We start from the raw sequence: 25,329 nt of genomic DNA, 5'->3' as shown, positions 1-25,329 counted from the left end.
CTTGACAAATCATGTCTGCTCATGGTTGGCTCCAGTTGTTGCAATACTACATCACAGAAGTGTTCATGTTCGCTTTTGCCACAAAACTCTCTTTAATAATGTTGAATTCTCACCCACATTGGCAACATCTGCATGCGCGTTGACTAAAGCTATGGGGCGTTTTTCTCTGAAACAGACATGCACAGAGAATGTTAAACAGTTCAGCTGTTGCAGAGCTGAAATCCTCGTGTGCAACGGGATCTGTGAAATAGTGACAAGCTCAGTAAGGTGCCTTCATTGGAGGAACCGTGTTCAGAGATTCTCTAACAGCAGGTGTTCCCCTTGTACAAGTGTCCTAGACAATTAGACAATAAAAGCAACAACATCCGTTGGCTTGCGTTTGTCTGGGAGATGGGAGGTTTTAGTAGTTCGACTCTGATTGTCAGTGTCTCTGGAGGCCCCTGCCATCCATTGCGTGGGGGGGGGGGGGGGGGGGGGGGTGGTGATGGGGTAGCTGCTCACACATGTGCATCTGTTTGTGTGTGTGGCTGGTGTTTATGATGCTGCGTCGCCCCACGGGTCTCTGTATCTGTTGAAGCTGATGAGCTGGCAGTGGAACTCGGTGAGCGCTCTGGGCATGGGAGCCACCTCCTCCCACTGACTCCTCCCACTGTAGTACACCTGCCCAGGTGACAACAAAACAACACCCTCAGGGTACAAATGAAAAGCCTTTAAAGTTCGTTCTGTGCAATAGATATTCAATCGCTGTCCTGCTATTTTAGCTATTTTCAGAAAACCTGACAAACCTTTATTTTATTTATCAATATTATTAATTACGGTGACATTCCTCTCTTACCTGAACCTCATCTGTGACCTCATTGGGTGAGTAGTCTCCACCCAGGATGTAGATTCTGTCTCTCATACCCACTGCGCCAGCATTGAACCCCGCACACTCGAACGAGCCTTCACCCTTCCACACACACGTCTCCGGACAAAAGCTGTAGACCTGGATGAAAAACGTACAAAACTTCAAACCTTCTGATTCAACTTATGAACGTTTTTTACAGCATCTCCACTAATTCCTCTCCTAGTGCCCATCTTATGGCTCACCTTATAGGTGGACAGGTCGCAGAGATGCAGTGTATTGTGAATTGACACGGCCTTAACCAGCGTCGCGTGGAAGAACTGGCCAAACTCCGCCACCAGGCGGCTCCACTGGTCCTGCCGGGCGTCGTAGCGGAAGAAGCAGTCCAGCGAGGGGTTGAAGGAGTCGGTGATTTCCACCTCGGATCCAAGTACATAGATGGCTGTGCCACAAGCACTGGCCTCAGGGTAGAAGATGGCGGTGGGCAGTGGGCTGGCTGGGCACCAGGTCTGGGTCAGAGGATTGTAATACTCCACCTAGGATGAAGAGGACAAAAGAGTTGCACGGGTCCTGCACAATCAACAACATGGTTCGATAGTGAATCAGGGGCACGGTGCCACCTCCAGCAGACTGGGAGCCTCCCCTCTGGACCCCCTGGTACGCCCCCCAATAACATAGACTTGGTCCAAGCAGGTTACCGCCGTGTGCATGGTGCGGGGCTTCAGCATGGCAGGTGCTGGGGTGCACGTGAGTGTCACGGGGCAAAAGCACCAAACCTCATCCGTAGCATCATGGAACGGCTCAGCCACATGCAGACGAACTGTCCGGCTACAGCTTCCCTGACATCCACCTGTGACAAACATCTGTGTTCCATTGAGAGATTGTTGAATGATGTTACACAGGATTTAAAATCTGTTTAATTTCCATCTTTAATTGTTCCATGACTTTACCCGGCTAGCATAGGAGACTGAACCCAGGCTTATTTATACAGCAACAGTTCTAAATTAGGATTTTCAATACCTTCTCAGCATAACTTGTAAGACAGGAGCCCGGTGGATCTGGCATCGCCGTCCCCGCCCCGTGTCCTGTTGCCAACTCCTTCCACCGGTCTGTTTCCAGACAGTAGCAGAAGGTGTGACGGGTCTCTCCGCTCTCCTCCGTCTTGTGGATGTAGATGTAGCTCTGTGTGGTGGCGGGCCTGGCATCGCTGAGTAAGCCGCTAAACCCGCGCTGTCTGCTCTGAGCCTCCGACAGCAGGGCGAGACAGGCCTCGTCATCGCGGAGAAGAGCGTCTGACTCACGTAGCGTCTGGGCGAGGAGGCAAAGGGGCAGGGAGGATGAGACACAGGGCCACAAATAGGGCTCCAAAACTTGCTCGCACATAATGCGTCTGCACCTTTAGTGCTGGTGGAGGCAGCTGGTGCAGTCTAGTTAGACATAACAATCCTGGCAACACTTTTTGTCTTTCCGGGAGATCGTGCCGAATCCATCTGAGCAGTGACGTGACCGCGGCCTCCTCACTGGACACATTTAAAGCATCTGACCTTAGACATGCCTCCAGCACATTCACCTAAAAAAGCAGTGGAAACATTAAGTGAGTCTCATCAGGCAATTACCCTTGATGCAATATTGACTATACATGATTGTGCCCACTATACTGTAAAATGTAAATATAAACATCATACGTGTTGTTTTGTGCCAAATGCCACAGATTCATACAGATATGAATGATCATTTGCATGATACTTTTCCTTTTGTTTTGTTTTTTGTCTGTGTGCTTTTTGTAAGAATTGCTTATAGCACTTAAAGCATCCGGCTTCAAGATTATGCTGCACTTAAGCATCACCTGCATATCCAGGAAATCAGCGGTTTTGGAAAGGTCAGAGAAATTCCGCACAACAAACTCATTGGCACTCTGCAGGAGGGACGCTGAGCCGTAGGCCTCAGCGAGGGACAGCAGCGACAGACAGTTAGAGAGATCCATGGTTCCGATCAAAAAGTCACTGCAGGCCCGTGACAGAACCGATACCTGAAGACATCAAAAACAGTGAGACGGTAAAAGATGTGTAGCGCACCGTAGTGTGTGCTGATCAGCATACGTCTACCTGCAGAAAGGAGGCGAGCTGGAACAGCATGTCCACGTTGCCATCAGTAATGAGAGCCTCTCCAGAGTAGGCAAAGTTTAGGAAGGACTCCACCGCTGCTGGACACTGGTTACTCAGAGTCACTGAACCGTCCCCACGCTCTCGCATGTCCACCTCAAACATCGCTCTAAACACAGCAGGAATGCATAAATAAGATGTTAACTATTAACGGACGGCCGGACGAACAGATGGACGGACAGACAGACAGACCTAAAGAAATCACTGCATGCTGCAAGAACACAGCGATGGCAGGGGAAACTGTGTTCCTGGACCTTGATGGTGAAGTCAAACAGTAAACCCTGTTCCCTGAAGGACTGGAGAACACCCAGGAGCTGCAGTCCCTGGGACTCGGACATCTGCAGCAGGCTCCGACGTTCTGACCCTCCATCGCACTGGGGAGCGCTGCCAGCTTTACTGTCTGGGACACTGCTGCTGGACTTATGGGAACTGATGATACGTGATGCTGACTCTTCTGCTTCATCCATTTAGCCAAAGCTCTGTCCTGATTTAAACAGATAAACTTGTATTAAGGTATCAGGTAGAAACACTGAAATATAAATGAAATATAAATATATATAAATATATGAATGTAGTGTTTAAGTGTTTAAATGTTCCTCTTTTCAGCACATGTTTAATAAACAGATCCACGGTTCTAAAAGTAGAAATGACAGAGAAGAATTTTAGAAAGGAACGTGGTTTATGCCCAGCAAAATATATAAGATAATATTAATTACATTCCAGATATACGTATGATACACTGCTGTGTGCTGTTAAAAGTCCAACATTAAAATATCTAATAAGAACGTGGGAGATGAGCAAGCGCTACTCACGGTGTCAGCACCTCGGACAGCTCTTTTCCTCACGCCATTGTAACTTCCGTGCGCGTGAAATGACGCGAGGTCTCGGGAATAAGCTATTGGGGTTTACGAGTTTATTTCGTCGCAGTACTATTATGATACAGTATTATTTCCCACTGAATCCTGTTTTAGTAATAATAATTTGCATCTAGTTTTAGATCTAGCGTATATGTGCGTTTGCGGATTTACGCTTTCGTCTGCGAGAGGGAAGCGCAATTGCACCTGGGAAATGTAGTTCTCTCTTATTGGTCGCGCTTCCTCTTTGAAAGCGTGTGCAATTGTGTTTAGGTAGTAGGAAGATTTACTTAAACATACTAGTACTACTGCATTATGGTAGTAGTATTAGTATTGTAAATCCATTATCAGAACGTATATTATCATGTTTTTTAGCTTTAGGAGTGGCTAGCTGATAGTAAAATCCATACCGTTACTCTACAGTTGCTGCGTATTTGCAGTCTGGCGCAGGTACAGTACGTTTACTACACACTTCTCGAAAACGAAAGGCGGACAATGCCAACGTTTGCCACTCGATGGCGCGCGTTTGCTGCGAGGCCAGGCTTCGTGGTTTCGCCTGTGCCATTGAATGTGAACGTGTGAACGTGGACTTCCCAGTGAGCCGCTGCAGTACCGTTCGACTGCCACCGCGCCGCTGCTGGACGCACGACACGTCCCCCCTCCCGCGCGCGCTGCTTCTAAATATGCACAGCGGCAGGCAGTCCATCAGCTGCGAGCGCTCTAATCTCCTCCACGAGGATAAGTGGCGATAATAGCTTATATATTGACGCAGGCGCTATTGCCGATTTAATTTCTTCTCGGTAAAAACACAAAGTCAGCCGTGGATAAAGTGCACGCATAAACGCACCAGCCATCAGTATATGGATTTAGCTAGCGCCACATGCAAACACGGAGCTGTGTCATTGTTACGTTGACCCTTACAGCTCCATTATGGGGATACTGTTTGTTCTCATCCCAAATGAATAAACCCCGGAGCGTGTTTTAATATAACTGCAACATATAGAACTGCATGCTATTATTATCTATTAATAAACCATCTACTGAATGCTACGAGTGGGTCGAGCCCCCTCCTCTCGCATCCCTGCATCCCTCTCTCCCTCCCTCCTCCACCCTCCCCCGGCAGTGCATCCCCATCCCCCACACGGTGGCCGTCTCTCCGGGTGAAAGCTGTCTTCCCAGCGCCACTGGCCCGACAAACCGCTGCCGAAGCAGAGCCAGTCCGCACCGACCTGAGGCAGAGCAACACACACACGGGACAGAGAACGTTCGCACACGGGGAATCTTTTGTTGTTAGACCGAGTGGCTTTGGTGAGTTTCGTCCGGTCTGTATCTCGGTGGTGGGGGCAGGAATGTCCATGTGTCGACTTGACTTGCTGGTTCGTTTTTTTGTCTTTTCTCCCTCCGTATCAGTTCAATTGTCCTCCGCGGTTGCTACAGTGGGGAAGTAGCGGGCTAAGCTAAAGAGGCTAGCTGGAATAGCGGACTCAAACCGATGCTAATCGCTCCGTCCACGGGGCTAATACCGCTCGTCGTTGGCGACTAGGTGGCAAAAAACGCGCTGATGTTAAGCTGCCACGGTCCAGTTTGAACTTTGGCGAGTCTCTTTAATCACCATTTGCGAGACTCGTCCCGGCTAGCTCGCTAATTAGCCTTTCGAGCAGCGTGAGCCGAGGGATGCAGGGATGCTACGGCGGGTTAGCGGTTGTCTTTTCATGCTAGCAGGAAGCTAAGCTAACGTTACTATTATGTGCCCCGCGGATTCCCGCATGAGGTGCTCCGGAATGGTTGAAAAGCCGCACTAACCGTGGCTAATCTGGTGATAATTGGCAAGATGGCATCTCAGAGATGTTATCTAGAAATCGGTGGATTTTCAAAATGGTGTCTTAAGCTTGTTTGAGTGTGACCATTTTTGTGCAACCATGGCTGTTTTGGCGTCGCTCGCTATCTACGGAACGCGGCGTCCTGCCAGTGCGTGGCACACTGATGGATAGAACCGCACATTAACCGCTGATGTGGTAAATACAAATGCCGCCACACTCGAGCCAACCCTCCGGGCTGCGGCTACACATGGGAACAAAGCATCCCAGTGTCGGAGTGGTACTAATTTCTCTTTAAGTGCAGTTCTGCGCCGCGTCTGCCATGTGTTTAAAACCCCGATAAACACCGCTCGCCCGTAATGAGGAGACGCGTCCGTCCTTTATGCGTGAACGTTTGCGCTCGCGTGGTCACGTGGTTGACCACATCAGCGCGGTGGTCATTTCTAAGTTCATAGCAGAGACGTGGTAATTAATACGTTCACTTGGCGCTGAACCGGACTCCGGCCTCTGTCACAGTGACAAGTGCCCGACGCGTAGATGTGTGTGCGATCGATGCGCATTTCGTGGACGGTAACAATGGCATTTTTTGTGTACATCGATCTGCACTACAGCTCATGTTTAACTATGCCAAAGTCAAAATGGTGACGGTAGAACACCCTGGTCAAGATTACAGACTCCAAGGTTATATTTCCGGATTATGTAGTTTGATATTTACAGATTCACAATATCCAGAAAGTCTCAAATCGAAAGATGCCAATATTGAATTTTCGTTCTTTTTGTGTTGCCAAGAAAACTAGTTCTTAAAAATGCTCACTTAAATTCCTCACGACTTACAGTGGCCAAATTGGAAATTGCTGGTTTGTCTTTCATAATACACGAGGGCTAAAGGGAGCCTGGCAATCAGAAGAGACAATATTACACACAATTTTTCTTCTTTTTTCCCCCTATTTCTATACTTATTAGTGGAATCAATCTCCTCCGTGTATTTTTTCTTTGCAGAGTATTGTCTGCTGCAATAATCAACAAATCTTGTTTAATTTAAGTCATATTAGTATAAAGAAATGTGAGACGGGTGTTATTCACCATCAGTGGTTACAAAATGTTAATTTTCATTGTGGATTTCAAGTGTGTTTATTTAACTTACTCTATAATATCTAGCATATGTAATGCTTGTGGTAGATATGCATAATGCATTAGTAAGCCAAACTAAATCACCACAGTGGTTTATTATTAAATACAAGGACAAAAGTTCAACTTGAAAGTTGTTTAAAAAAATGCAGTATATTAGTGGAATTTTAGTGAGTCTTGTAAGTGTAGCAGCAACTGAGCTGACCTAAATATCTGTTAATGTGTTTGCTACTTTCGTTTCAGTCTAAGGTGACCCCTGTCTGTGATGCTGGAGGAAGAGGGTGGGGAGGGGGGTATGTGGGTTTTGGCATGGAGAGCACAGTCTAATGTGTGTAAATAGTGGGATGTACAATGCAGCTGTAAAACTGTCGGACTATTGAAGGCTGGAGTCACTTAACGTTACAAAAGTCAGTTGTTCTCTAACAAACCTTTGTCTTCCAGCACTTCATTCCCATGTGGTTTAAACGATTTAATGAGTTGCTCATCTCTGGTCAGTGAAAGAAGTGATTGCATCTTCCAGATTCTCCCTCCTCTTGCGCTTTGTCCAGACAGCAGTCCTACAACTTGATGACATTTTTACTGGGGTTAGCAGATGCAGCCCATTATGGGGTGGGTCTAACGGGAAAGTCAGCAGTGAGCATCTAGGTCACAATATGTATAAGTTTGAACCATTGGCAATATTTATTATTTCATACAAGTTTAGTCCGGATCTAGCATTTGTATTTCTGTATTTGTATGCAGGTCAAAAAGTGGAAGTAAGTCTAAAATCCCAAATAATTATTTAACAAAAACTAAACAGCACATCTTCATAATAAAGAAGTTTGACATGTTTGGTAAATATTCATGAATAAAAAATTGCTGTGGGTTAATTTGTTCTTTATCAGTTGACTCATTGACACTAGATTTTCCTGCAATTATAGACCATCTTAAATTTTTTTATTAAAGTAATGGGAACATCCGAATGGTGACATGGTCTTAAGTAACTTTTACAGCTTCCTACCTACATCTGTGTTAAATGACCCACCACAACACTAAGATTTCCTTTGTTTCTGAGTTAACATCTGAGTCATGATGGCAGCTTGAGTAAATTACAGACATCTTGATAATATTACAGTTGTGATTAGCAAACAATAACACTTATGGAATAGTGTTCTGTGGTTTAGTCAGAAGGTTTGGTGGCGATGTGGCATTGTTTGTTGGACTATGACAGTTTAGAGAAAGATGGTCTTGTAAAAAGGCCCATCTCCCCACATGAAAGATGAGCTGTTATTGGTCTTAATCAAGTCAAGGGTAAAAGCCTCTACTGCCCTTAACCCCAATTATCCCAGTGGAGCTGCTTGGTGACCAACACTCAGCGTCCAGGTGTAAATGTTCTCTGGGCACTCAAGGATAAGGAAAATAGAATAATTTTTGATAGTAGAATGATACTCAAGTAGCTTTTATTGTTGTGGTTTTGTGCTGCTAGGTGATGTAGGAGCTGCTTGATGATATCAAGTAAATGAACTCATTACTTGCTAAGATCAACTCTTCACATGATTGAAATAGCAGTGTTCGTGACTAGCGTTGTCTAGCTGCATAATTACTTGGTGATTGTTTATTGATTTGAGTGGGGTTGTATGCACGCCACACAGGCGTGTGTACGTACATGTACAACGGCAGGTGGGAGAGGTTGTAAGATAAAGAAAAGAATGTAGTGAGAGGTTGAATGGATCTCTGAATGCAGGGTTGTATCAATATTATGCATACTGTCTCGAATGTCGTCTTATACTTTCTGCAGCACTGGAAAGGGTTGGTATTCTCAGTAGTACTTGTCTTTTCCTGAAGGGGTGGTTTATAGTTGGTTCATAATGTTATGAGCCATATTAGCATTGTTACTGTTATTTGTTGTGAGTTGTTGTGTCTTCTAGTTTTTGTCCACTTAAAGACAGGAGCTGCTGTGCTATTAGCACACAGCTCCAACCAGCAGAAATGAAGGAACGGCTTCACCGATCAATTGGACAATTTACTGTAGTCAGTCTTAGTAATTGTGTTTTTTTATTCAAAGAGACGACATTAATTACAGTGAGGAAATATTGTTTCGCTTGTGTCGAGACACTGTGATGGTCTCTCTTTTAATTTCTCCCATGTTTGCCAAGTTGCACCTTCACCGTAGGCAATAATAGCTGTCCGCTGTTAATATTGCCTGTGGGTATTGATTGTTTGCTGTGGGTTTAACCATCAAGACCAAACTCATAAAGGTGCGTGAGCGCTAGAACTGTGATGCTCAAATTATTCAGAATAGAAATGTGGTCACTCACATTTATAGATCTCTCTTCTAATCACCAACTTTGACAATAAACAAATTAACAAAGCGAATATAACCAAAATGGTTTATTTACATATATACACACACACACATTTCAAAGACACTGTGCATACGGAAAGACCTTTTCATTTTTGTGGACTGGCACATTGTCCGATAATCTAGGGATGCAGATCCATGAGGCGTGTGACTGACAAAATGATTTTGGAGTGGAGAGTAGAAGAGGAGGAAACCAGCTTAGAGAAAAGGCGAGATGCTGTCCCAAAGTGCATAGTGCTGTCCTAGATCTAAAATAGCCCAGAGCTGTGTGGAGCTCATTGCTGCAGGGCAGGTCTGATTGTGTGGAGAGTGTAGGGGTGGGAGTCCAGATTCCATCACTCCCTTCAACATTGTGTCATGGATTTGGTCTTAGTCCTGGTCACAATAGTCAGTTCTTAACATTACAGTGGACAGTAATGTCTCTCACTAAAGACCTGCATTCTATCACATGGACTCGGGCTATATAAAGGCCTAAGTGATGGGATCGTACATCAACACAATTTACTGTGTTTCCATGGCCACATGGAATGCATTAATTAGGGTATATTAGCAGAGGTGTTGGGCATTATTTCTTATGAATATCATACTTGTCATAATTTGTGTTATATTGTGAAAGCTCTAATGTAGAGCGAGGGCCAGTACAGTTAACCAGTGCCCAATGAAAATGCTGTACAGCAGAACAGAACAAATAATAGTATAATAGGGCTACCTTGTGTAACAACATAACCCTGACTCATTATCTAGTGATTTTGCATATTATCTGCACCAAAAAAGTACTATCCATGGGTCAGATTGCCCTTAGGGGAAAAGAAACAAGACGGTGAATTGCTGTTTTCTTTTGTCATATGACCCAAGTGAAATCCTTCCTTCTGGAGGATTAAAAAAAAGCTGTTCTCCTCTATTCTCTTCTGTGCTGAAGTGTGATAACGCCCACCAGTTTTGATTTGTTGCTTAAAGAGTAGATGCCTGGTGAGGTATTATGTGGGAGGATAGAGTCGGTGTGGGGGTTGTGTTGTATTGTACATGTTCTCCAGGAATGGTAGCTCTTTGTGTGTGTGAGTCAGTGAGAGAGAAAGAGAGAGAGGTTCTTTCACAATCCTTCCCTCCTCTCTCATTATTATCTCTTCTTGTCGCCCTAAGCTGCAGGAACCTTCCTTTATGTAGTGGAACCAACATTGTTTTGGAACAAGGGCAAATTTACATTGACTTATACAGATTAAATATTTGGCGACGAGCACTGACAATCTGAAATCATGAAGCTCTAGTCTGCACCGTTCTTGTGGGTACAAAGCGCATTGAATAATAGATTCACACAAAGGTAAGGCTTTAATTTAGACTTTACAAATTAAATTTCATTAACAGCACACTTCTCTCTGTGCGTGTGTGTAAAAAAATTAATAAATAAATAGTCTGTCACACTAAATTTGCTAAGAGTCAGCTGTTGGATCTTGGATTGTTCCTTGTTTGCTTGTAGTGGAAGACTGACACTGGGCTGAAGAGGTTAGGTTGGCTGCCACTGATAAGTACCTTCTGTTGAGAGGTTGGATATTAATTAATAGGGAAGAAGCAATAACCCATCTTCCTGGATTTCCAGGAGTTGCTCACTCATCTTCATCTGGTATGCTGTCATTAGGAAATAGGTACCCTGTAGTTAAGTCTACTCATGAAAAGTTTTTGCCAATGGGAATATTCTAGCTCAGCTCATATGCACATTATCTATGTACTCTCAAACATAAAAATGAATGCTTTATACTTTAGAAGTTGTAGATTTGTGGTTTTTGTGCTAGTGCTTTTGTACTTTAGCATGCAGGCTGCTGAGTTGTTTCTCAGTACGTGAGCTACAGAGTTCAGCCCAAATGAAGTTCCTATAATTCAATTTAATCTTAATAAAGTCCTGGAAAATAAGATGGGATACGCTTTGGGGGCTGGAAGGTCTCCTTTAATAATGTCACTACGTATTGTGGTGTCCAAGTAGCATCCACTTCCTGTCCACCTGATTTTTTTAAGTGTCACAGTGATTCCTCTTGCATGATTGTTGTTAACTCTGTTTGTCCATCCTCTTGAAGGGGAAAAATGCATACAACAAACCAATTTTAGACAGGATTTAGACTGTAATCAGTTTAAGTCATCGATTTATTGATGTTGGCTACAGACTGCCCCTCCATAAGTCTGGTGTCTGTACTATGGGATGTGGATATAGCTTGTGTTTAGGTGGTTTTCAAAATGGAGGAGTGTTGTTGTAGTTGTACCTTTTTTATTTATTTGTAGGAATGTCTTACATTGGCAGGACTGTATGACACATGGCTTTTTCTGTGTTTTTCTCGACAAGGGAGATTATTCTTTAAATGAATCTTCGGACTTGAACTGTGGTTCAGTAACACAAAAATGTGAATTGCAAATACTCAGCATGCAGATTTTTAGTGCCTATCCAATTTTCTGTTTTTCATTATAGCCGTTACTAAAAGCTGTGTAAAAAACTATGTGACCCAGTCCCATGCTGAATTGGTGACATGAGCACTGCTTTGATCATCATCTTCAGAGATGTGTAGTACAGTAGCTGTCAGCAGAGCTCTGAAAAGGTTTTACATCCGCTGTGTAGTTTCATCATCACTACCGGTTTCTCCAATAAGCAGCTGTCCCTTTGACTGATGGAGGGATGCAGCCCTGGAGAAAACAAACACCATGCACATCCACTGACTGTTTCCTTCCCAAAGTCATCATTCATCTTCTCTTGCGGAGTGTCAGCTGTAGTCATATCCAGAGATAGACTCTTAGTATGAGTGGTGGGGACTGATTGTTCGTTTTAATGGGAATCTTGTAACAAATCATTGTCATCAAGAGCCTACAGTTCATGGTGCGCACACAGTGTCAGCGGTTACTGTTCATTGCAGTCAAGTGCAGATTTGTTTTTGACATGTAAGTGTCTCTTTGGCTTCTGTAAAAAAAAGTTAAACACTATTCCCCAATCACAGAGGGAGGAGATTGTCTGAAAATGATCCGAAACAGTCACGGATCGTTTGAATGGCCTAATAAACACCACTGGAAAGAAAGGCAATGGTGCTCAGACACTCTTCACACTCCTTTTATTGAGCACATTTAGATTAGCTTCTTAACAAAGACCTCAAAATTTAATCTAGCCACATGCCACTCTGTTAATGCTTATGGTATTGATTGTTACAGTACTTGCACTGTGATCTTGATTTTAAAAAGTAGTAAGTAAGTTGTATTTATTTTTACTTTTGTATTTTGCCTTCATCTTGATAAAATTAAGTTTTTTGGTTTGCGACTGATTAATTAACTGAGTGATTTTAAAAACATCACAGAACAATGAGAGGCTGAGTTCTTTAAGAAGGAATTGGAGCACGTAGAAATAATAAAGATGCAATAGATTAACGAGAAATGTACTTGAAGGTGTCTTTAGCAGTAGACTGCGTCATTTTTTTGAGTAGTGAACCATAGATGACATTGACACTATTGTTTCTACATGCATACACAAACGCACACACATTCTTGTTTTGTTTGTTTTTGCATGTGTGTGTTTTAAGGCCTTCCACATACAGAACAAGTAAAAAGCAACTTCACCCACATGGTCTTTCAGCTGTCGAGGGTCTTTGGGTGTTTTGATGTCAGCGTTCGTGGATGGAGCATTGAAATGCTTCCCCCTATAATTCAAAGTGTCACTTTGTGCCTTTTAGCGTCACCACAGTACAGTAAATGCTCAGGCATTATGACAGCATAAACCTCTAAACTGGCTTTAACTGGCTTTGAAGCACAGGCCCAGGATGAAATGCTTCTTTTGGTCCAAACCACCGTGTGAATGTATATTTCTATAAAAGTAAAAGTGGGAAAATGAGTGTTGTGAGAAGATCATGAATCGGTGGGTGATCCTTAAACAAAGATAATAGCACACACTCTTAATGATGACACACACTGCCATCACATACCCATCACTAAAGTGAAGTCCAACCACCGCACATGAACTCACGCACACCTTTGCTCTCTTGGTTCCTTCTCTTCTGCTCTGTCCGTGCAGCACCCTTGTGATTCTGGCTCTTGTGTTCTAGATCATGCTTACTCACTGCTTGGTGCAAGACTTGGCCTACTATATTTTTTACTATATTTCCTTCTCCGTCCCTTTGGTTTGCTCTGTAACTTGCCCGCTCACTGGGCACGTCGTGCTTTGTCCCTGGCTGTCTTGAATTTGTCTTTTTTTCTCTCTCTTACTGCTTGTATTGAATGTTCTATCCAGTGCATCACATGTATTTACACTCTCATGCTCATGCTTCACTTTCTATTGAACATACATGCCCAGAAATCAATACCTGCACCAGTTAGTGTTGGTGGGACACATTTTATCACACACTATGGATGGTACAAAATACAGTATGTTTTGCACAGAACACTTATATTTACACACATCTACTGCTCACTTATTAAATGCATTTAGTGGTGGCTAAACATGCAACATTCAATCAGGCACACCGCCCAAATCACCGTCTCCTCCGCTGCTGTCACTAACCATTTGCTTTTGCACTGGTGCTTGCTTTTTTGCTGTTTTATTCTTTCTTTTTTTTTTTGTTTGTTTAGTTTTTGTTTTGTTTTTTTTTCCCCCTTTTCTTCCGTTCGTTGTAATCATGACCTCTCGCTGTTTTAATTTCAGATTTGCATATCCACTTCCACTTCCTCATTTGCATACAGCAAGAATGGCGAGCGGGCATCCCACAGACAAATTCAGTTTCATGTATCAACCAGACACGCACAAGAGGTACGGGGCACGCATGTACACACACACATACAGACACACTCTATTGCCGATGCCCATATCCCGAAAACCAGGTAAGATGAAGGAGTGCAGGAGTTTTCGTCTATGCTGTGAGGCCAGTGCAGAATAGTGCCTCGTGGCACATGTCGTATAAATGGCTCTGCTATTAAGCGCCTTCACGCCAACCATTTCCAGCACCTTAAATTTTTAATGGCCACTCCGCTGTTCAGTCCTGTAGTGGGAACCAGAGTAGGAGAGCCCCTGCCCGTTTTTGGCACTGTAGCGGCAGTCTGGGGATCCATGCGTTCTTTTGCTTTTCTGCAAGTGCATGTGCCTTTTTTTAATACCAGTGTTTTTAATACAGTCTTATGTTGAGTCGACTCGAGGGTCAGGACTCACGGGGCCTTTTTTTGTTGCATGCTGACAGAATCTTTGAGCTGGATGTCGCCTTAAGAATCTGACTTCGGGATTATGTATGTGATAAATTTGTGCGTATACGTGACAATCGCAACAGTTTTCTTTCCAATTTACATAGCTTGTGTTCCTCTCCCCTCCGATTTCTTTCTGTCTTCTCTTACCCTCCTTCCCTCTGTGCACTCTCTATTTCTGTGTCTATTCCCAGTAAGAACAGGTTATCTTCAGCTATGAATCCAGTCTACAGCCCTGTTCAGCCTGGCACCCCATACGGGAACCCTAAGAACATGGCCTTTACAGGTGAGCCCAACACACACACTCATTTTTCACTCTATATATGACTCTTACCAGGTTTTAAGGAAAGCTTTAGTAAAGGCATTACTGATAAATGTTAAGACCGTAAAGACAGCTTTGATAATGACCACTTTTTCCCTCCAAGTCTTATGTTATCTCATACAGCCAGCTGCTGTATATCTTGTTCACTGCAAGCACTTGGTCTCTGTGTATTACATAGATCTAACTAGAGCTGTCTAGTTGGGAAATGGAAACAATCTCCACTAATATGCAAGTGGCTTCAAATTGTACTTAAGTAAAGAAAAGATTGGATTCAAAAAGAAATATTTCCACTCATTTTCTATTTTGTCCTCAATAATGTACTATTACACAAGGTCCACTGTGAGAGAAAAGTCAGTGTTAGTGTGAGTTGTTGCAGGATAAGAAAGTGTTAGCATGTAGCATTGTTTAACATTACACTAAACGCTATGCTCTGATCACTGTGAGCCTGGAACATCAGCAGTCTGCAGACCACAGGATATGACCATTACACCAGCGTTTACAGTAGGAATGAATAGCCACTGAAGACATAATCCCACAGTCTTGTTTGTATTGTGTGCAGCTGCTCCGTATTTTAACGGCACAGCATGCTGGTTTTATTGTTACATGCCCCAAATAGGTTTAGTTTGTCTTCTATGACATCTTAACCTGATACAGAAGCACTAGGCTGCACTGCAATGTAATTTTACCCACTCGTCTGCTTTTCATATTCAGTGCCCTTCACACATGCAGCGCTTGAATGAGAGCCGCAAGTTAAAGGTGACTAAAGGAATCATGAATATTTAGGTTACAAACCCTGAACAAGTATTTCAAAAAATGGAGTATAACAAGGAGGGCTTCTTCTGTGTTTTCTCTCTTAATTATGTTTGAAAGTTAGTACATATAATTTCTTGCAGGCCAACAGTTCAACTAGTTAAAGGCATTCATACACGTTAATGTATGCATTAACACATTTTAGTTTATTTTCCAAATCCTTGAATTTGAAGGCAACATTAAACTCGGTGAACCATCACCCTGAGTTCAGGCATTAAATGCAGCCAGTTTCCCAGACCTTCCAGCCATCTCGGCCATATCTGAATATGGTTAATGTTACAGGTCAACTTGAGAGCGATACTGGCAAAAACAGGATGCTAATAGTAATATTTATTTATAGCGCACACAGTAACATCAGTTAAATGTTGCTATGGATGCGCTTGTGATGTGAAAACCCAAAGCCACAATAACAGAGTTTGAGTTTACAACATTATTCAAGATCAGACTCCAGCCAGCGGTAGATTGTTGAATTTAACATTGGCATGTCTATTGTACAACCCTGAAAGCTTTTACTACAATGTAGTATAAAAATGTTTTACCATCGACCGACTAAAATAAATGAAATATTGCATAAATATGGAGTCGACACTAAATAGCATATTAGTACATCACCACCACTTTAATTCTGCTGTCATAGTGCTTTTGGTGACATTTTTCTTCTTTAACATCAGAATAGTAGCTCAGTCAGCGCTTGATATAGCAAAGGCTCAAGGTTGCAGAAGAGATAGTCTGAGTGCCAATATTAGCAAGCGGTTACACTTAATGCTCCCGCTCCTCTCCTGTCTTCCTCCCTTTGTCTCGTTCTGCGGAACTTTCACCTTTATCAGTGAAAGCCTTTTCTCGGGTCACATCTGCTTTGTTTGCTTGACGCATGATTGATGACGCACGAGAGTGTGTACGTGAGGTGTGTGCGTCCCCCCCTTTATGTGCCCGTGTGCATTGCTAATGCATCTGAATTTATCTCCACCCACACTATATCGGCGGGCACTTTCCATGTGCCAGGTTGGTGTATGTAAGACACATTCAGCCGACTGTGTTATTGGTGCAGACATTTGTTTTAATGAGCACCGTCTGTGCACATCATGCTCCAATCCAGATACTGCTCTGCGTGTGCCTTGGGTGCCTTTGTGTCTGTGCTCATCGGTGTTTGTTAGGCAGTGGTTTCTAATATTTGTCTCACATCTGTTGTGACCTGCAGGCTATCCAGGAGGGTATCCTGCCACAGCTCCCACCTATACACCCAACCTCTATCAAACAGGCAGTCCTGGGTATCCACCAGGTGAGCTCGAGCACACACAAAACATGGGATCACTGTCTGTTTTTCAAAAGATGCTGTCCAGGGAGTAGCTTTCAAAGCTGCCGTTTGCTTTTCAAGGAATAAAGAAGATAAATATCTTGCCAAGACATGAGAGCACAAGTGAGATGACAAGTTAAAACTCTATCATGTTTAATATTAAAAACCATGAATTTTACTTTATCTTTGTTTAGCTGATGTGATAGTTGTGTTTCAGGTTGTTTATAAAGTTTAAACCTCTGAGTAGAACCAAAATGCGGACAAACCTATTGTGTCTCCCACTGAGAAGTAATTTATCAACCCAAAACTGACGGTTTTAACATTTGTCTTTTATATGTAACAATTTGAATAAATGTGACTCTTGTTCATATCTGACCAGTAGAAATAATAGTGCTGCTACTCTAAAATGGATTGGGTAAGGCAGTACTGCTAGGGACCACACAGCAGCAGATATATAGTCTACCGGGGTTCGTTGCCTGGGCTTATTTCTTCCTTTTAAGATATGGTTTATGTGCAGTACTTTTATAGATGTGAATGAAACTCGTGCCGTTAAAGGTGATTTTATGATGTTCCAGAGAGATGGAGTTGTCTGTTTTCTTTTCATTTTGAACAAAGACAATATAAGGTTGTTTTAAGGATCTGATTGAATATGGATAGACGTCTTAAAATTGGTCTTGCAAAGTATCAAGTAGACCGTTATCTAAAGATCAGCATGTTTAGAAAGAGTTACTTGTTATAACTAGATACAGGATTATCATTCTTGAATTGGGAGAGCTACTTGAATTGTTCTCTTTCCTCATGAATTTTAAGCATCTCACCAAGGCAGGATGGGTTTGTAGATTTCATCTGTGGTGCTTTTGAAGCCCCTCTCCTTGTGTCCCCTCCCCCAGTTCAGTTTTATCTTTTGCAAGTCTAACAGAATATGAGGTATGCTTTGGAAAAGCACCATCTTTATTCAAGTGAAGTCCTGAAGCACATTTAATTTTTTTAAGTTGTAAGTTTGTGCAACTGCACATTTCTCTCTATGAATTTATTGCCTGATGTACGAGGAATTAAAATGTTTAGAATTTTTTTTGTTGATCAGATTCAGTTACTGATTAGAAAAATGTCTTGGTCAGTGCCGCTATTTCACAAGACTGCTCGGTAGACGGACTGTTTTTTATCGGCAGGGCCTTTGTGTACTTGGCACACACCATTGTCCTATAATGCCCTGCATGCATGTTAGTGCAAAGGATGTGTCAGAGTATGTGCACACTCTTGCAGACGCACACTTTCAGACACAATGTACACATACACGCAGCGGCTCCAGCATCTCTTTGTTCCCTTGTCCTTGTGTGAGAGGAGCGCTTTCATAAGCTCCACAGCAGCAACTAGCTAGTAGCATGTTTGACCTTCAGGCTCCTCCAAGTGGCCGTTCACAGCTACTGCATGTACAGAGCAAAGCAGACGCACAGCTTTGCTTTTAAAGGATGCTGTGTCAGTTACATGCTGGGTTTATATGATCTATGTTTTTTTTTTGTTTTTTTTTTATTGCATGCTGTATGTAAAAGACAGCTATAGACTACTTGTATGTAAGCATGCATTTTTCAGTTGGTCATGGCTTGTTTGGGTTTAAGGCACAAACCCTTTAGCTGTTTTCAGAAGGCTGCACCACTCCTCCATCTGGTGGAGTGCGTAAGAAATGCACACATTCGCACATGAATTAATGCCGTTATGTCAACTGATGACGTACATTAAAGGCTCAGTTCAGAGCCATGATGTTGTTTACTCCACTGTGCAGATCATGTCTCCAATAGGATCCAGCATCTTATAGCGCATGGGTTTTGTTTGGCTGCAGTTCTGATGTTGTGGTTCACTCTCAGTAGCTCCCATCATGTCCGTCTCTATTCACAAGCAGCCAATTAGTAGTCACTGCAGAAATCAATAGCATCTGTCTGTCTTTGTTCCCCTAACCCTTTTTTCAGGATACACTCCAGCAGGCACCCCATACAAAGTGCCCCCTACCCAATCTAATGGAGCACCCCCGCCATACACTCCAACCCCCACCCCATACCCAACAGCTATGTACCCCATCCGCAGTGCCTACCCTCAGCAGAACCTTTACGCACAGGTAATACTGAACAGCATCACCTTACACACACAATGAATGAGGACATTTTGATAAAAGGCTTTAAATGTGTGTTACTAAATAGATTATGAACATCTGTTAAGTCTGGTTTGTATAATTTGTGCTGGCTGCTAGAACATAGCTTTGATTAGAATAGTAACTGTAAAGAAACGAAACTCCTCAGAGATCACTGACCGAAGCCGTGAGTCTTGAGCGTTCAAGACACTCACTGACTCTTCCCTGTGTTCATCCTGCCAGGGAGCATACTACACCCAGCCAGTGTATGCGGCTCAGCCACACGTGATTCATCACACCACTGTGGTGCAGCCCAACAGCATCCCCTCCACAGCCCTCTACCCAGCCCCCGTCCCTGTACCTGCTCCTCGCAACAACGGCATGGCTGCCATGGGAATGGTAGCTGGGACAACCATGGCCATGAGTGCAGGTAGGATCGCAATCATGAGTTACTTATTGGGTCTATATTTCACTATATTTATTTAAGGGTTAGACTCCAGGGATGAGTCACATCTTTTGGTCTGGTAATATCATAACACACAATATATATTCAGCTGCAATGGCCAGACAGTACAGACATACATTCGTTAAACAGACTTATTAAATGGCCCTTACCTCATTTGAAAGTTTTTTTCATTGTATATTGTGTAATAAATGGTGTCTTACATTATTAAGGTTATCTAATTGTCTTTATATAAGATTATTTTGTATATAGCTCAAATGAAATTTCTTAAAGCAGCTGAATGCAATAAAAATGGGGGGTTATAGGAATGTTCTGACAAACTTAAAGGCATCGTCTACAATGAAGATCTCAACTATCCATAATAGCTGTTAGCAGGTGACTTTATGCACGCTCATTCCTCGTCTCGTTGACTGGCTCCTTAGGAACCCTCCTGACAACGCCCCAGCATGCACCAATTGGAGCACACCCTGTTACTGTGCCAACCTACAGGCCCCAAGGGACACCTGGGTACAGCTATGTACCGCCTCACTGGTAGAGCCCACCCATCATGTAAGTGTCTGCCATCCGGCTGCTTGCTCTCGTCTTTTGGAAGTTCCTAGCTACCCTGATTTTCCTTCCTCCATCTGTTTCCTCCCCACCCTCCCCTCTTCCTTTTCATTCCTCTATTTGTTACTCTGCTGCTCTCTGACTTGAACAAACTGCGTTGCCTCTCATTCCCTTCCTCAAAGGTCTGAGGCTGGTGTGAATCAGTCACCAGATGTGTACTTCTGCTCTTCTTTCCCGCCAGATCTGGAGTCCATCATCGTATGCAACTGCTCAAATCTTACATGGGCTCCCACGGGTAACCATGGGACCTCGGCACCTGTCTGCAAGAACAAAACTAAAGTGCAACAGCCACTTTACTATTATTGTTATTATTATGCGACATTCTCTAACGTTTTTACAAAAGCTGCTTTACATTTTATTTTCCTGTTCATTTGCCAACCAGTCATTAGTTATTTGTGTGGGTATTTTATTTTATTTTTTTCTCATTTTTATTTGCCGTGTCTGTCATTGGATCTCCAGAAGGACTCTTGACCAATCATGGGTGTCGGTCACTCCTGTTTCTGTGATGTGCTGGTGTGTGTGGTCCTGCCTGCTGCTGCTCAGTTGGCTGGAAAATATTGGGCACTTATTTCTCATTATCATCTCCCTCAGTCACTACAGAAGACATATTGACTTATTATGCTGCCAAATTTTTTAACAACTAGATATCAGCACAGGGTTTTAACATTTCTTTCCTAAAGTTTAATTAGTCTTTTCCCATGCTCACATGCATTGCCTTTTTCCATAGACTGATTTGCTACCTTTGTTCCTTCCTTCTTTTTCATCCTTGTTTTGTTATTTTCTTCAATCAACTTTAATTTTCAGTTTAATCTCAGTCGTCTTCCAGCGCGTAGCCGTCTGTCCAGAAGTAGCCAGTCAGTCAACCCTGTCGTTACGTCTGTATGTGAGTGCTATGTCGCCATGAGCAGAGCACTTACCTGGCATCACCTATTCTGCGGCGTCTCCCGATGTGTCCACGTTAGCATAGCACGCAGTACACAGAGAAATCATCAGCTACATTCTATGCAGGCTAGTATGTTGTGACACTGTCAGAATCTTTACCTAGCTAGAGAACATTTCGGGGTCACTGGGGTCGTGTCAGCTTTTTATGTGGTTAGCATAGCTCAGTAATTTGAGAAAATGTAAAATATTTATACTAACCCTGTCATCAGCATGGGTGGTTGTACTTTTTAACACATACATGCAAGCATGCGCACACACAGGGGCTCCTGTGGTGGGTAATAAACACACACTTAGTGGCACTTACTATACAGTACCTCCAGTTATGTTACTGATCAACACACAAGCAAGCCAACAAACACACACGCACTCACATGTGATGGTTTTCCTGGGGCGTGCATGGCAGACACAGCCAGCTGAGGACTTTAAAGGGATCGCGGTGGCACGGGGAGAGGAGAGCAGGACAAGATGGAGATGACATGGTCACAGTCTGCCTTTTGACTTTGTGATATGTGCTACCTCCACTTGAACACACTGCACAAATTCAATATATAAACTGTTACATTGAAGATCAATGTAATTATATAATCTTCTCCTCTTTCCTTCTTCCAGACAAGGACTAATAACCCAACACAGACTTATGAGTACGCAATTAATAATGGACCAGTCGAAAAAATGTGCTGATGTGTGGATAAAAATTAGGCCAGTTCATGATGGGCATGTGGAAAACCCACTTGTGTACATAATCTCTGGTTTGAAGAATTTGTCAAAAATGGGTTTAAATTTTGTGAAGCAAGTTTATGGCAGTAGCGATGCTGGAACCTGCAAAGGTTCATATAAACCTTTTAGACTTTTAGCAGATTACAACAGTAATGATCCTCCATGTTAATGTTGCTCTTTTGCATATGGATATTTATGTCCACAGTTTGATGGTCCATTTTAATCAAGCTCATTCTCAGTCTGAGTCTTTATTGGTCCTCGGTCAGAGAAGTGTGGGGTGGGGGGTACTGGTGGTGGGACTTGATATTTAGGGGAGGCCTGTGGCATTTTTCAGTTTTTACAAAAAAAAAAACAAGTTGAATTATAATTTCATGATCTGTAGAATACAGATTTGTGTAACGTAAAGCATTTACTGCGCGGGTAAGTAGGTGAAGAGGTTTGATAATGCAATAAATAAGAGGGAACGCCTCCAGCTGTTAACATACAGAAATTATTTTATCAGCGTCTGGAATTGAGTTAAAAAAATGCTTATTTGTTATAATCTAAATATGGATCACAGGCTTTGTATGCATCCTCCACTCAATAATTATTACTGAGAGTAGAACATATCAGAAATTTGGGGGTATTGAATAACTTGAGTAAATATTGCACAACATAGGAAAAAAAAACTTGATAAAAATAATTTAATGCTAAGTAACAGGTACCTAGACTTTGTAGTGCAAAAGGGAGGAAGAAGCAATTTATATTGTAAGTAAAAATAAAAACAATAAGGTCAAGTGTTTGAGGTATTCTTAGTCCAGATGTTTGTACACTAGTAGGTTAATTCTCAAAAAATATTGCGTATTGCTGCTGTCCAATGAAAGCTGTCTTTTAAAATGGCCCTCATCTTCTTGTGGTAATCAAATAGGTCAGAAAGGTTTCACACCGTGATCTATTAAGTTTTGATTCAAAGCATTCAATCTAAAATCAGGATTTTCTTGCGACAGCAGTAATATTACTTGTCATTAGCATTTATTTAACCAACCACTACTTTTGTCAGTATTTCTCTATTACATCTATTGTTTTCCTTCCCTCTGGTCAATTGAGCATTATGGGTATTCATAATATTCAGGTGTATTTCACTATATCATTGGATCTATAGGTTTAAAAAAATGCAGTATATTTATATATCAAGTGGTACAGTAATGTATTTCTAGCTAAGCATGGTTGCGTCAGTGTGGCAGCTACTGTTTGTGCTTTTAATGTTTTTGTTTTTACCTCCTCTTTTGCATCCCTGTTCTCTGCATATGTGTCACTGAGGGGTGGGAGGGAGGGTGGGCATTTATAAAATTCGGCTGGCGCCTCTAAACAGGCCTGTCGCCAAATTCCCACGTTTTTTTGCGATGGCGGCTGGACTTTGCAGACGTCGGGAGATGGAGGAAGAGCGGATGCCGTCGAAAATGTCACCACGGTGCTGGTGGACGCCGTAGATGCTGTCCATGTCTTTAGTGTTGACTGATGTCTTGGAACCCCTCAGGCTCCACGCCCTTTGTTCGGTGCCATTTGTTGTTCAGTAAATATTAGTTTCTTCTCCTCTTTAACTGCTAAATTCTGAGTCCTTGTAACGTCTGACTTTCTGTGACTGTGTTTTCCTGTTGCTGTCCTATTTCTCGCACTGTTATTGATGCATATTGCCTGTCTCACTTATCTTTCATACTGTATTCTCCATGTTGACCCTCTTTGTCCCACATCTCCCTACAGTGGCTGTTTTGCATCCCTTCACACATTCAGTTAGTTTTTGTTACATTCAGGGATGCAAAATAGCAACTGGTGATTTCTGCTCTCTCAACTTTATATTGTTGTGCCATTGGTCTGACCTTTGCAACCCCCTCACCTGATCTGAATAGCATAATAATAAAATATGCTAGTCATTAAGCTGGTGTTATTAATCTAGTGTATCATAGTCAACGAGCCTTTTTAAACACTAGGTGTCGCCACCAGCTAAGTCTGGAAGTGGCAGGTTTTGAACCAACATGACAAATTTGAAGGAACAGAACATTTTAAATAGAGGGAGTATGTTTTTAGCAACATTTTTAGAAATGATAGACACCAAGCTAATGCTTTGTTTGTCCCTATAGGATGAGTTGATCATTTCAAGCTCCTACGGGCTGTGGACCAGTGCTTTTCTGACCACTGTAATGCTGTTTAAATGTGGAGGCTCAGTAGAAAGCCAGAACCAGAAAACTTTTGGGATCTTTAAAAGATGAGGAACTGGCACGGAGCTTCCTCGTTTCACTCCTCCTTCATTCCTCATGTCTTTTTATTTCATTTTGCATTTCAGTGTAAATGAACAGTCGGGGAGGGGAATGCAAAGTTGTCTTAATCTTTCCATCACTGAACACTTTTTCCAGGAACATTTCCAAACCTCAACAATAGCTTCTGTTTATTCTAATCCTGCACCTCTTTCACGCTTCTCTCCTTCCGTCGGTCCCTCTCCCCTCTACTTTTTTGCCTTGCAGTTGCTAAGTCTTAAAACACTACTATCCCAGTGAATAGTAGGCTCTTAAATGTGTTTGATGTTCTGCTGCAGCTTTTTAATTTCAATTTGTCAGATCTCTTGGTTTAATTTGACACTAAATGTGATGCAAAAAGTGGAAAATTCCTTGTCTTCCAAAAAAAGCGTACTTGCATCCTCCACCCGGATCAAGTATTAGGAACAACCCCATCTTTGGAAGTTTTAGTTTGGTACCCAGTTTGCACATGCTATGGTATATCTGTTACCGTAAGGTTGTGTTTGCAACTGAAGCCCAATGTCTGTTCAGCGTTGAGAGAAGTGACTTGTATGTTAGCTATCTGGTCCGGAGTGAAGGACCTGCGTCAGGCTTGTGATATGAAGTGTAAATCTGTTTTAATTTTTGTTTTGTTTTGGTTTTTAATGGTTTTTTTTAAAGATCAGTTAGTGATCTTAGTACTATAACTAAGCCAAGTTTGTAATTGTATATTTACTGTAAAATGTAGAACATTGAATAACTATTAAAATTTTCCTATAAAAGGAGCATGGCCTTGTGTGAGGTTACTTCAGAATGAATGAAAATGACTTGATAAACCAGGATTAAGTAAATCTACAAAATTAGACGGAGTTTGAGGTTCATCGGCGTGGTCATAAGGCTCCAGTAGACGCCTGATGTTGTGACTGGGCCCATTAAATGACATGTCACTGCAACTTCATCTACACCGTTCCTTTCCAGAAAAGGGCTAATGGTTTTGTTTTCCATTTAAAATCAGTCAGGAATAAAATACAAGCGCAGAGGATGTGGGTTTTTTTCCATCTGAGGCCGACAGCCGGCGAACACACACTTTCACTTCTCCAGATCTGTCACCAGACATCCGTCTGCGTTGAGCAACGCCACCCACCAGACGTACTCCGACATGTGCTGCTCAGCAAACGCCCCGTGGAGCGGCGATGACCATGATCAGCATCTGAGTGGAGATTCGCTCAGTTCTGGGCTTTTTAAGTGCACGTGTCCTGAAGCGAGTGGTCACATCTTGATCCTGCTGTCTCACAACATGCGCAGGACCTGATTATAATGTTTGTTTCATTAAATGTTCATTGTATCAGCAAAAATCTATCACAACATCCCTTTTTATGTCACTGTAGGAAGGTGCACAGCACTATTTAATCCAGGGCCGGTGTTCTGTGGTCCAGCCTACTGTATTTACTCATCATATACTGTACAT

General features: G+C 42.6%; 2 protein-coding genes across 5 annotated transcripts; one reads left to right on the top strand and one right to left on the bottom strand.

The window, feature by feature from the left end:
* Positions 1 to 68: 68 nt before the first annotated feature.
* Positions 69 to 5,679, bottom strand: kbtbd3 (kelch repeat and BTB (POZ) domain containing 3). 3 transcript variants are annotated; one of them, XM_055513935.1, is made up of 10 exons: positions 5,664 to 5,679; positions 3,199 to 3,490; positions 2,950 to 3,115; positions 2,691 to 2,873; positions 2,241 to 2,414; positions 1,865 to 2,152; positions 1,465 to 1,707; positions 1,090 to 1,380; positions 836 to 985; positions 69 to 660 (listed from the first exon to the last, which is right to left on the bottom strand). In XM_055513935.1, exons 2-10 carry the CDS (start codon positions 3,471 to 3,473, stop codon positions 535 to 537), a joined length of 1,896 nt encoding a protein of 631 aa, XP_055369910.1. In that variant the 5' UTR covers positions 3,474 to 3,490; positions 5,664 to 5,679; the 3' UTR covers positions 69 to 534. The 3 variants fall into 3 exon arrangements, with proteins under 3 accessions (XP_055369910.1, XP_029026400.1, XP_029026399.1); XM_029170567.3 differs by lacking the exon at positions 5,664 to 5,679 and adding an exon at positions 3,819 to 4,066 and having other exon boundaries at positions 3,199 to 3,640; XM_029170566.3 differs by lacking the exon at positions 5,664 to 5,679 and adding an exon at positions 3,819 to 4,066.
* On the top strand, positions 4,983 to 24,646 carry fam168a (family with sequence similarity 168 member A). Of its 2 annotated transcripts, XM_029170569.2 has the most exons (8): positions 4,983 to 5,168; positions 13,807 to 13,911; positions 14,531 to 14,622; positions 16,667 to 16,747; positions 18,727 to 18,872; positions 19,128 to 19,314; positions 19,770 to 19,896; positions 20,135 to 24,646. In XM_029170569.2, the coding sequence occupies exons 2-7, from the start codon at positions 13,850 to 13,852 to the stop codon at positions 19,880 to 19,882; spliced, it is 681 nt and encodes a 226-aa protein (XP_029026402.1). In that variant the 5' UTR covers positions 4,983 to 5,168; positions 13,807 to 13,849; the 3' UTR covers positions 19,883 to 19,896; positions 20,135 to 24,646. The 2 variants fall into 2 exon arrangements, with proteins under 2 accessions (XP_029026402.1, XP_029026403.1); XM_029170570.2 differs by lacking the exon at positions 13,807 to 13,911 and having other exon boundaries at positions 4,984 to 5,168.
* Positions 24,647 to 25,329: the final 683 nt, after the last annotated feature.

The sequence above is a fragment of the Betta splendens genome, chromosome 13 (assembly GCF_900634795.4).
Source record: "Betta splendens chromosome 13, fBetSpl5.4, whole genome shotgun sequence".
Taxonomy (NCBI): Eukaryota; Metazoa; Chordata; class Actinopteri; order Anabantiformes; family Osphronemidae; genus Betta; species Betta splendens.
The sequence above is the reverse complement of the archived record's forward strand: the minus strand, read 5'-3'. Positions and strand labels throughout refer to the sequence as shown.